The sequence below is a fragment of the Cannabis sativa genome, chromosome 6 (genome assembly GCF_029168945.1).
Source record: "Cannabis sativa cultivar Pink pepper isolate KNU-18-1 chromosome 6, ASM2916894v1, whole genome shotgun sequence".
In the NCBI taxonomy this organism is placed as follows: Eukaryota; Viridiplantae; Streptophyta; class Magnoliopsida; order Rosales; family Cannabaceae; genus Cannabis; species Cannabis sativa.
In genome coordinates this window covers 505335-517710 of record NC_083606.1, presented here as the reverse complement: position 1 = coordinate 517710, position 12376 = coordinate 505335, and the positions used below count along the sequence as shown (strand labels likewise).

The window sequence follows — 12376 nt, the reverse complement described above, 5'->3', positions numbered from 1 at the left end:
CAAATAAATACTTAAGTATAATTTTCAACGGTAATAATACTTAAGTTATAATTCTAGAACTTCTATTGGTGTCTGACTATTAAATGTTAAGTAAATTGCTACGTGGCAATCCCTAATTGATCCATATCATTAAATTTTTATTTTAAAAAATATTTTAAATATACCAATAAAAAAATTGTGACTTTATATTTAACAGATAGGTAACTACAGAGTTCTAGAAATATAACTCATGTATTATTACTGCTAAAATTAAACATAAGTATTTATTTATTTATTTTTTATGAATCAAGTGAATTTCATTGCTCAAAACACATTTATACAACCAAATACCATTCTCCAAGTAGAAGAACCTAAAAACAATAAACTTTACAAACTTTACAATGCTTCTAACTATTCTTTATCACTAATTGACGCTTTCTTTGGCCATATACAAGATATTCTCTTCTTTGACATATTTTTAACTTTGCACACTATACTATCTACACTCGGTATCAAGTTTTACCATAAAATGTCATTTCTAGCTCGGCAAATGGAGTATACAAGGGCTGCCAAGACTGCCGCAAGAATCATCTTTTTAACCTTGCTAACCTTCGCTTTTTCGTATCCACCTTACTATTCGATGCAAAGAATTGGAAGTCATCCTCCAAGATAGCCAATTTTTTATTTTCCTTAACCTATGTATTTATTTACAACCTAAATATTTATACCGCAAATTTCTCAAAAGTAAAAAATCACTTTCTCATATAGAATCAATTTCACATGCTCAACAGTCAAAAGTCAAAAACAGATAACAAAAAGTTACAAACAACATAAAAATGACACTTTTTTTCTTTTTTTTTTTACAAATTTACCATAAAAGAATAGTCTTTTTCTTTTTTTTACTTAATAATTCAACTAAACTTAGCACTAATAAGTCCTTGAAGTGATCCAATGACACCAGCAACTGCAACAACAAAGCAAACAAAGCTAAAACTCTTGAGAAGAAGCCATTTTCTTGTCCATGGAACTATGTTGTTTTGCACACAGTACATTTCCACTGGAAAATATATAGCCATAGGCCAAAAACTCAATGCCCCTGACACTCCCAAAACTTGATTGAAATAAGGAAACAACATGGCAATTCCTGTTGTACACATTACATACGCGGTTCGGAAGCATAATCGAAAAGGATTTAGTTCAATTGTTGGCACTAATGGTACCTTCAAACTCTTCCCAAATTCGCTATTCGGGTATTTCTTGTTGTACCATCTTTCAACTCCTGCAAATACTGGCTGACTGTATATCTGGCCACACAACAACAATGTCATTTTATTAGTAATTAGATCGTTGAATCAGAGTCAGAATAAGCTGTTTGTTTAGTTTGAAATCAAAAGTAGTACCTTTTAGTTAATGAGCTATAAAACTAACTTAACTACTTTTTAAGGGTAACTGTTAAAGGTTAGAGAAAATGTTGAAAAGCAAAAGTGAAGAGTGGCTGTTATAACTAACTTAACTAATTTTAATTACGCTAAACATGAATTTTTTGATACAAGAGTGGTTGTTGTTATTTACCTGATATCCTCCCACCAAGTGTAGAACAATGCAGACATTAGCAAAGTCTATGAGCCAATAAGGTTGGAAGAAATCGAATCCTGATAAGAGGTTTCCCGGTGTGTTGTTTCCGAAAGCTGCATACCCGAAACATCCACAGCATAGATAGAAAATGGTTGTTGAGAAGATTGCAATGAGTGAAGCCTTCTTCATGGTGTAGTGTTGTGCTGGTGGAGACTTCAATGTATCCTTCATATTACAATAATTTGAGAGATTTTTTAGTAACCCTTTTCGAGTTTTTGTTATGATTTGAAATTGAGATTATGTTAGACTATGAAAATACTATAAGGGCTTATTAGTAATTTGTTATGGAATGAGGACTCGTTACCTAACATTGGTGCTTTCACTGAGAGTCATTTTCGAGACAGAACAAATCTCCAAAGTCGTGGAAATGTTAGGTAATGACTAGACAAATCTCCGAAATACATTTTTTAAATTACTAATAAGCCCCTATAGTATTTTCATAGTCTAACATATTAGCTAGACATCAAACCTGAATCTCAAGAAGGATAACTGAGTATGGATAAGCAAAAGCAATGTCCCCAATTGCTTGAAATGATAACCATATTTTGTTAGCCATATTTGAGGCTGGAACTCCTGTTATGCTCCCTTGAATTGTTCCATTTTCTGCAATTTCAAAATGAACACTTTCTCTCTCACTCTCAGAAATACCAAGACTATAATCTTAAAGTTGTCATTGTTTTATTACCTATGACTTTGGCAAAGCCAAGTCCAAATCCAATAAAAGAGTAGGCAAAGGACATGATTGCAGCAATAACAGAAAGCCAAGCCATGTTATGGAAATTTGGAATCTGTGACACTATAATCTGAAGAGCTCCGAATAGCAACATGTACAGACTAAGTCCGTCCGAACATGTTGCTTGTTCCCCTCCTTCGTTGTAACAGCTCGACCGTTGAATGGCTCTGCATCAACATAACAAAAATGCTTGAAATATCACCAATATAAGGAAGCAAACTACAGAAGACTCTACACCAGATACCAAATTAACTTAGTTGCTAATAATTCCTGATAAGTCTCTACTTAGTTAATGGATTCAAGCTAAGTGAAAATCATCAAGTGACATAACATTTCGGTTATTATAAATATGGTAAGCAATTCTTAATTGAAAAGACTAACTAAATCTTGTGTGTAATATCATATGGCATGTTTTTTTGTTCTTTAAAAATCTCACGAGCTTTGCAACAAAATTAAGTCTATTGATAATGAGCTAAAAACCTTTTATTTATAGAAGAAGAGTTATACAGTAAAAAGGCTAACTATTTTTTCAACCATATAATAGAAAGGTACAAACTAAAAAACTAAGTGTTAATATCTTGGTTATCACTTGTAGCTGCATCAATACTCTTAAATCTTGTCTAACTAATCTAATAGGGAGAATAAAGGCAATGCAATGCATTATGAAATCTCAAAGTCCATGCTTTTCTTTTGTACAAATTAATTATAATGGTGTCATAATTGGGCAAGTAGGATTGATTATTGGCATATATATACAACATTAAATATGGTCTTCTTTAGTTCTATGGGGGCATATTCAGTCAAGGGTTTTTGATGAATAGAATAGAAAGTAAGGAAAGAGAAAATATAGTAAGAGACCTGATACTGGTGGCTGCTGTAATGGTATAGGTAATCCCACATCCACACAAGCTCTGTTGCACAAATACTCCACACACATACTTCCATTTCTCTCCTTCAAAATATTATTATTATTATTATTATATGATGATTTGTAAGAAACAGTATATATAATTCATTCTAAATAAAATCATATCCATATAGATTATGAGAGATGTAATTAGTAACACAAAATCTATGAGTTATATGTATATATTATATATAGTTTTGCTCACCTAAATACAAATGGACAGCTTGCATATAAGAAGGGCAACGAGCAGGACCGAAATGAGGATGAGGGTATCTGTAAAAATCAGAAATAAGTTGTGTTGAAACAATGGTTGTGGCTGCAAACAACACCATAGCTAAAGGCCCTCCAATCCAACCCAACTGAGCCACACTCCATGAAAGTGACAACACACCAGCTCCTATCACACCTGTTATAATATGAGCCACTGCAGTCCATGTCGTCCCTACTCATCATCACATTCACAACCACAAAACCCTCTTCTTTCAGACCAAATACCAACATCTACAAATATATTATCAAACACCTTTCCTTCTAAAATATTTGCAGAACAAGAACTGTATAAAGAACAAGAAGATGATGATGATGATAATAGCAATATTAATACCTGTTCTTTTAAGGTGGGTGGAATCATCTGATGAAGATAAGGTGTCATGCAATAGTGATTGCTCCTGTTCTGTTTTTCCATTTCCACCCATTTTTCTCCCTCAATGGTCTGCATCTATACATATGTATTTATATATATTAATATATGTAAGTAAGTATAACTTATAAGCAACAAAATCTGAACATATAAGACAGTGACTTACCAAGGTGGTGTTTTTGAGGACTAAAGATTTTTTGATGTTCCAATAACTTTGATTGTTATGTTTGATATATCTATATCTATAAATATATATAATCTTTATTGTGTAATATATATGGGAAATTATAGGAAATGGGGGGTGTTGAAAAAGTCATAATTGTGATTATTGAAGGAGTATAGAAAGTAATGATGAATGAACATAGTCCATATTTGGACTATTTTGGCTTTGCTTAATTGTTTGGAATTGTGTACACATATGTCAATCATTGTTGGCTTTATATATAATAAACAAAAAGAATTTACCCAACACAACACAAACATCCATTGGTTATTCATTGTTATATATGACAGAAAAATTTAAGCAAAATCTCCACTCCTCCACCACTAAAGTTCAATTAGGATTATTTTTTTTTAAAGAACCAACCTTTATTACTTACCTAATAATACAATCACAAAATAACGGCATAAATATTCAAAGTTTTAAATTTATGAGTGATATAAATTTAATATTTATTTTTAGCAGCATAATACCAATATTTTTAAAATGTATTTTTTTTCTAATTTCGTATATACAAATAAGGCCAGATTCTAGATCATTGGATCTAAACAGAAACATGAAACATGTAGTATCTGTTATTTTCAAGTGTTCTTTTAAAAAATTCAAAACAGAATCTGTACTGAAGAAATTAGAAAAAAAAATTACAGTTTTATAAATATTGGGTACTTATGCCGCTAAAACTTAACATTGGGTTTATGCTACTTACAAACTTAAGACTTTGAGTACTTATGTCACTATTTATCTTAATACAATTAAGAAATATTTACGATAAAACTACTTAAGATATACATTTTGTGACATTTAACCATACGAATCGATTTTTTGATAGTAAAACTCTCTAAATTCACATTCTATTATTGTCTATACTATTATGTTAAACATCCAAAATTAAATACCAAAGTGGTAGACCTATACGTACATATTTGAACATGTGTTATGTTTTGATTTGTTTACATGATTTTTATTATTTTTATTATTATAAAAATTATATAAAAAATTAAAAGTAATTTAAAGATAAATACCAACTTCTCATAGCTCATTTAATTATGATTTGATATATCTGCAATAAATATTAAATTATTCTTACCAAAGAAACAAAATGTATATTATATTAATATTTTTAAAAAGTATTAAATTATTAATGGTAATTTATAGGTAAATTAGGACTTTTCTCAAACAATTTAATATGGAGCATATCATACTTGTCTAATTTTTCATGCTAATATAAATTCCCTTCAAACTATTTAAAGTGTTAAATTTAAAGATTTTTGTTTAATTCTGTTCAATTTTATTAAAAGACATTTAATATAAATAAAATTTTAAGAGACACAATTTAGTACACAATTATTAAGCTTCTATTAAACTAAATAGAAATCTTCAAATCCAACCAAAAAAAATATATATAAATATATAGGCAATCAATTTTGTACTCAAAAATGCAAAACACGGAATGTATTTCGTTGTACGATAGGTACGTAATAATGTGTTCCAGAGTACGTTACTATTTTTTAACCTTAATTACCTCTAGATCAACTCTAACTCTCAGATTAAATAACTACCCCATCTAACAGCTGTCGTATATCACAAAATACATTTCGTAAAAGTACATTAACAGAAAAATCGTGTCCCTAAATATATATATATATATATATATATATATATCTTTTTCATTAGAATTAACAAGCTGACAAAAACCAAGAAAAGTTTACCATAAATTCAAACCTCTCATCACTTTACACTAATGGAAAAAAAAAGTACCTTTATTTGTCACTTATTTATTTAATTAAGATTTATCTCAAAAAAAAGATTTAATTAAAAAAAAAAAAAAACCCGATAATTGGTCGCGGCGGGCTTATGACCCGACCCGATGTCCAGTTATTTATATTTAGGGAACAAAAAAACAGATTTTTATTCTGAGATCGAAACTGACGGAGCCGGAGCCGGCGGCGGAGGAGAGTGTCCGACAAGAGAAGCAGCTTGTGACGGTGGCTTAGGGTAATGGTCGACATGGATAATCACTATGCTCTTTAATACTTTCAATATAAAGATTCAGGTTTTGTTCTTCACTTAGGGTTTTGAATTTTCTACTTCTTAATTTGATTTTATTTTTCTCGTTGTGTTTGTGTTCCTCAACTTAAAAAGTATGATTTAGTCTTTTTTAAGAATAAAAGTTTGGGTGAAAATTAGGGTTGTAATATAGAAATTAAGAGTCTTTACTCTATTGGTTCAAATCCAACTCCAACCACTTATATAATTGTTGTTGTTGAGCTACTGTGGGCTTGAACCAAGAAGAATCAACTAATTTTTCTAAATTCTCAAATCTCAACTAATTAATGGCTTACCTGGGATGGAATTTTTCTGAGAATTTAGGCTTGTTTGATTTGATGGCGAAGGTTTTACTGTAACAAACTGTCTCTTTGACTTTTAGGCACAAATAGAAGAAGAAGAAGAAGAAGAAGAAGAAGAAAGCTATAATAGGGTGTCATTGTCTGAATCTTAACAACCTTGTTGTCTTGTCTATACACAACTTAGATGTTTAGGATTTTAATTCTGATGTTTCATGTCTTATCACTCTTCCAAATTCAATTCTAGTGGTTTTGGATAATAGTGTGGTGAGAACCAAGTAATCCAAGCTCAAGAAAACAGTAGCAAAACAGTAGAAAATTATATTGAATATATTATGAGAAAAGCTCCTTAGGCCCCTTTGATTTGCATACCCCAAACAAAGTGATAAGACTCTGTTTCGATCAACCAAACCAGTAGCAATTAGCACAACACAGCAGTAAGAATAGTAGCAGAAAAACAAACTCTACTGAGGATTGGGTTTGATGTTGTATTTGTTGCTGTAATTCTTTTTCTTTTTTTATTGATTCATCAGTATGAATATCTGCAACCTTTTGTGAATTTGTGTGTTTTTTTCTAAATGGTTCATTGCTATGTGCATTTTCAGCAAAATCTGATAAAAACCAAAAAGAACAAAAAAAAAAAAAAAATAAGCAACGATTATGCTGTTTGACAAGAGCAGCATTCAGGAGACTCACTATGACATTTTATCTGTCAAAGAAGATGCAACTTATGACGAAATACGCAAATGCTACCGATCTGCTATTCTCAAGTCTCATCCCGATAAGTTGCAAAACGAATCTGAGATGATTTCTCCTCTAGGAGGCAATGGCAATGGCAATGGTTGTTTGACTTCAGAGGAAAATTTTCTCAAGGTACAGAAGGCTTGGGAAATACTCAGCAATCCAAAGTCACGCTCGGTTTATGATAATGAGTTACGACGAGCTTTAAGGCAGGATGATGATGATACAGAAGAAGAAGTGATCTTAGAAGATATGATGGTTGAACTTGAAGATGAAGATGAAGAAGAAAGAAATACGATTCAATTTTTTAACCAATGCCGGTGTGGTGATTACTTCTCTGTTGATTCTTCAGAGTTATCGAAAATGGGGTATCCTTTGTTGATGAAGAGGAAAGGTGGGACCAAGATAATATCTTTACAAACAACAATGAATGATGATAATAGTGAAGATGGTTGTGATGCTTTACCACCACCAGCCTCAATTCTACTTCCATGTGGATCTTGTTCTTTGAGAATCAAATTATTAATCAATCCAGGTTTTTGTGTATCCATTCATTAATGATTAAATAACACACACATGAATTATTGATTCAAAATCTTTGATGGGTTTTTTTTATAGACATACATATAATTCTTCTAAGTAAACAAAATCATAATTTTGAATTCCTTTATTTGAGTTGTTCCACTGTCAATATGCTTGCATATCCAACCTTTTTCCTCAAAGTTTTAGCCAACCCAACTGCATCAATTCCCTCTCCAATCACTTCAATTTGATTTTTGCTTTCTCCTTTCAAAGCCACTGAGATAACACCTAACAACAACAACAACATTGCACAAAACAAGTCATGTTTCTTTCTCTCCAAAACCAAATTTAGAAATATTTCTGATATTGAAGTTTTATTGTCTTGCTTTCTGGGGACATCTCTTTATTATGTAAGTCGCAACATTTTAATGTTGCGGCCCATATAAGGAATCTCTTCACTTTGGCCTTTCGGCATTATACTCTCTAACCTAATATGGTTACCCCGAAAGAAAAATCAAGATGATTGTGATGAAATTAAAGTTACCATTTTTTACAGCTGCTATCTCTAAGGCCTTGGACCTGCATTTTTGGCATTTCATACTCACTTCAACCACTACTTTTTGCTGTTAAGGAAAAAGCACATAAAGAAGTTAGGACTTGGGAAGAAAATAAATTATACTCTTAAATGATATATTGAAGTTAGATCATTTTTACCTTCATCTTTTCTGCTCCACAAAACAAGAAATTCTCTACTATTCTATATATGTTCTTGGTTGATTGTTTGATACGGCTAAATATAAGACAAACAAAACTGAATTGTCTTTATATAATGCCAAGTGTGAACATTGTTCTATCATAGTATATATCAAAGTAACTTTTTTTTAATATGAACTAGTTGTCCAACTAGTTTGGTTATCCACTTCTCTGTTTTTCTTTTTCTAAACCTAATATTAAGTTAATTATTTCTCATATTATTGTACTGTATGGGTGTTTTTATGCTATGCCATTACTATGGACCAAGTCAATATATGCTCCAAAATAGAGTAATTGACTCATTAAAAGGGAAACTTGTTGAAGAAGGCAAAGCAAGATGGGACTATTCTATTTTCTGTTCTTATTACAAGTCAAATTTAATAAGCCTTGATGGGATGAACCCTAGAACCCTAATACTGGCATGTGGTCTCTGAAATTGTCTAAACTATCGAAGAGATATGGAAAAATCTCCACTAGATCGTTCTTTTTTTCTTAAGCAAATAAATGAATTAGTTAATGTTGATGTAATTAATGCCCATGTTTAGTGTTGTACTTTTTATTTGCTATAATGCTCAACACCATTTTGTGAGAGTTTAAATGTATTAATTTTTAATATTGTAAGTTAGAATATATGAAAAACCCATTTTAAATAAGAAGATCTTAATTCTATATATGATTATGATTTGTGTTGATTAATCAAACAAAGCTCAAGAAATGTCTTAATGTTCAATTCTGTGTGAGAATACTCTATACTTGATTAATCATATTAATTGATTATAGGCTAATCTCATTGATTGTAGATCATGTTTAATAGTCAATTAGAGTACATTTCAAAACTCAAACCCAATTATGAAAATCTCATCATTCATTTTGACAAACTCAATAACTAAAAATACCACCATATAATAATAAAAGAAATGTTGAAAGGTATTATTGGTGCCTCGGATCTTATATAATTTTATTGTTTTTTTGAAATAAAGATACTCTTTATTAAATTATATTATCCAAAATTATGAATGTCAAACCAAAAGGAAGAGAATCCCAACTGAAGACATGATCAGCATCAAAACTCGAAGTTTGCGCTAAGGCGTGAGCTACACAATTTGTTGAACGTTTAACAAAACACAAAGTAACAGACACAAGTTCATCAATCAAAGTCTTACAATCAGAAGTAATATAGTCATAAGGAGAGACCATATGTTTAAAACATTTCAAATCATTAACAAATGTAAGGCAATCTATTTCGACAACCACATCGGACCAAACATGATTTTTAATCCAACTCAGAGCTTCTTCGAGACCAATAGCTTCAACCATGGCCAACTGCAATCTTCCCTCACGACTTTGCTGAACTACTTCCAACACCATGCCCAATCTCGATCTTGCCACAAAATCGAAACCAAATCTACCTTATCTTTCGAAGATAGATTCATGAACATTAATTTTGATATAAAGAAAAAATAAATGCAGTCCAATGCTCAATACCTCCACCATTTGATTCTCTGGTGGGAACTTTTTAAAATTTTCCCTGAAAAGAAGAATATTTTCAATTAGGGGGCCATTTCAATAAATTTTAACCCAAAACCAATCTTCATATTCACGTCTTAGTAGTACGAATTCGTTGTGACTAGAGGAAAAAAATATTCCGAGATTTGTCCGGGCCACATTTCACAAAGGGGTACCACTATCAGAAATGTGAGATTTTCACTATTTCGATTAAAATGATCGTTAGTGCAAGAAAACTAATTTTTCTCTCAACGTGACCAAGAGAAAAGTGATGCACAACGGTCTTGGCTTGGTCCCCGTGAAATTTCACGATTTTTAGAGATGTGTTGGGTGAGATTTCAACAGAAAACTAACGTGTATAAGAGTAAGGAAAAAACTTGTTAAAATTTCGCCTGAAAAAGAAGAATATTTTCAATTAGGGGGCCACTTCAAAAAATTTCAACCCAAAACCAATCTTCATATTCACGTCTTAGTAGTACGAATTCGTTGTGACTAGTGGCGAAAAATATTCCGAGATTGGTCCAGGCCACATTTCACAAAGGGGTACCACTATCAGAAATGTGAGATTTTCACTATTTCGATTAAAATGATCGTTAGTGCAAAAAACTAATTTTTCTCTCAACCTGTCCAAGAGAAAAGTGATGCACAACGGTCTTGGCTTGGTCGCCGTGAAATTTCACGATTTTTGGCGATGTGTAGGGTGAGATTTTAACAGAAAACTAACGTGTGTAAGAGTAAGGAAAAAACTTGTTAAAATTTCCCTTGAAAAGAAGAATATTTTCAATTAGGGGGCCATTTCAACAAATTTTAACCCAAAACCAATCTTCATATTCACGTCTTAGTAGTACAAATTCGTTGTGACTAGTGGCAAAAAATATTCCGAGATTGGTCTGGGCCTCATTTCACAAAGGGGTACCACTATCAGAAATGTGAGATTTTCACTATTTCGATTAAAATGATCGTTAGTGCAAGAAACAAAATTTTTCTCTCAACGTGTCCAAGAGAAAAGTGATGCACAACGGTCTTGGCTTGGTCCCCGTGAAATTTAACGATTTTTGGTGATGTGTAGGATGAGATATTAACAGAAAACTAACGTGTGTAAGAGTAAGGAAAAAACTTGTTAAAATTTCCCCTGAAAAGAAGAATATTTTCAATTAGGGGGCCATTTCAATAAATTTTAACCCAAAACCAATATTCATATTCACGTCTTAGTAGTACGAATTCGTTGTGACTAGTGGAAAAAAATATTCCGAGATTGGTCCGGGCCACATTTCACAAAGGGGTACCACTATCAGAAATGTGAGATTTTAACTATTTCGATTAAAATAATCGTTAGTGCAAGAAAACTAATTTTTCTCTCAACGTGTCCAAGAGAAAAGTGATGCACAACGGTCTTGGCTTGGTCCCGTGAAATTTCACGATTTTTGGAGATGTGTAGGGTGAGATTTTAACAGAAAACTAACGTGTGTAAGAGTAAGGAAAAAACTTGTTAAAATTTCGCCTGAAAAGAAGAATATTTTCAATTAGGGGGCCATTTCAACAAATTTTAACCGAAAACCAATCTTCATATTCACGTCTTAGTAGTACAAATTCTATGTAACTAGTGGCAAAAAATATTCCGAGATTGGTCCGGGCCTCATTTCACAAAGGGGTACCACTATCAGAAATGTGAGATTTTCAGTATTTCGATTAAAATGATCGTTAGTGCACGAAAACTAATTTTTCTCTCAACGTGTCCAAGAGAAAAGTGATGCACAACGGTCTTGGCTTGGTCATCGTGAAATTTAACGATTTTTGGTGATGTGTAGGATGAGATTTTAACAGAAAACTAACGTGTATAAGAGTAAGGAAAAAACTTGTTAAAATTTCCCCTGAAAAGAAGAATATTTTAAATTAGGGGGCCATTTCAATAAATTTTAACGCAAAACCAATCTTCATATTCACGTCTTAGTAGTACGAATTCGTTGTGACTAGTGGAAAAAAATATTCCGAGATTGGTCCACGCCACATTTCACAAAGGGGTACCACTATCAGAAATGTGAGATTTTCACTATTTCGATTAAAATGATCGTTAGTGCAAGAAAAATAATTTTTCTCTCAACGTGTCCAAGAAAAAAGTGATGCACAACGGTCTTGGCTTGGTCCCCGTTAAATTTCACAATTTTTGGAGATGTGTAGGGTGAGATTTTAACAGAAATCTAACGTGTGTAAGAGTAAGGAAAAAACTTGTTAAAATTTCCCCTGAAAAGAAGAATATTTTCAATTAGGGGGCCATTTCAAAAAATTTCAACCCAAAAACAATCTTCATATTCACGTCTTAGTAGTACGAATTCGTTGTGACTAGTGGCGAAAAATATTCCGAGATTGGTCCAGGCCACATTTCACAAAGGGGTAC

General features: G+C 32.0%; 3 protein-coding genes across 6 annotated transcripts; 1 reads left to right on the top strand and 2 right to left on the bottom strand.

Moving 5' to 3' along the window:
- Positions 1-866: 866 nt before the first annotated feature.
- LOC115725683 (probable amino acid permease 7) lies at positions 867-4222 on the bottom strand. Of its 2 annotated transcripts, none has more exons than XM_030655271.2 (8): positions 4061-4222; positions 3859-3972; positions 3460-3696; positions 3206-3299; positions 2300-2514; positions 2084-2217; positions 1552-1779; positions 867-1283 (listed from the first exon to the last, which is right to left on the bottom strand). In XM_030655271.2, exons 2-8 carry the CDS (start codon positions 3947-3949, stop codon positions 891-893), a joined length of 1392 nt encoding a protein of 463 aa, XP_030511131.2. In that variant the 5' UTR covers positions 3950-3972; positions 4061-4222; the 3' UTR covers positions 867-890. The 2 variants fall into 2 exon arrangements, with proteins under 2 accessions (XP_030511131.2, XP_030511132.2); XM_030655272.2 differs by having other exon boundaries at positions 3859-3966; positions 4061-4216.
- A 1666-nt stretch (positions 4223-5888) lies between these two features.
- Positions 5889-7865, top strand: LOC115695618 (uncharacterized). 3 transcript variants are annotated; one of them, XM_030622674.2, is made up of 2 exons: positions 5889-6167; positions 7065-7865. In XM_030622674.2, the coding sequence occupies exon 2, from the start codon at positions 7120-7122 to the stop codon at positions 7756-7758; it is 639 nt and encodes a 212-aa protein (XP_030478534.1). In that variant the 5' UTR covers positions 5889-6167; positions 7065-7119; the 3' UTR covers positions 7759-7865. The 3 variants fall into 3 exon arrangements, with proteins under 3 accessions (XP_030478534.1, XP_030478535.1, XP_060972724.1); XM_030622675.2 differs by having other exon boundaries at positions 5912-6109; XM_061116741.1 differs by having other exon boundaries at positions 5946-6167; positions 6543-7865.
- On the bottom strand, positions 6023-8667 carry LOC115695619 (heavy metal-associated isoprenylated plant protein 47-like). The gene is made up of 3 exons (XM_030622676.2): positions 8437-8667; positions 8267-8345; positions 6023-8010 (listed from the first exon to the last, which is right to left on the bottom strand). The coding sequence occupies exons 1-3, from the start codon at positions 8440-8442 to the stop codon at positions 7868-7870; spliced, it is 228 nt and encodes a 75-aa protein (XP_030478536.1). The 5' UTR covers positions 8443-8667; the 3' UTR covers positions 6023-7867.
- Positions 8668-12376: the final 3709 nt, after the last annotated feature.

Coding starts and splice junctions, on each gene's coding strand:
- LOC115725683 (XM_030655271.2), bottom strand. CDS start 3,949: ATGGGTGGAAATGGAAAAACAGAACAGGAGCAATCACTATTGCATGAC. Junction 2,515..3,205: donor ACAGCAGCCACCAGTATCAG/GTCTCTTACTAT, acceptor ATGTTGATGCAG/AGCCATTCAACGGTCGAGCT. Junction 1,284..1,551: donor ACTTGGTGGGAGGATATCAG/GTAAATAACAAC, acceptor TTGTGTGGCCAG/ATATACAGTCAGCCAGTATT.
- LOC115695619 (XM_030622676.2), bottom strand. Junction 8,011..8,266: donor GATAGCAGCTGTAAAAAATG/GTAACTTTAATT, acceptor TGTTGTTGTTAG/GTGTTATCTCAGTGGCTTTG.
- LOC115695618 (XM_030622674.2), top strand. CDS start 7,120: ATGCTGTTTGACAAGAGCAGCATTCAGGAGACTCACTATGACATTTTA.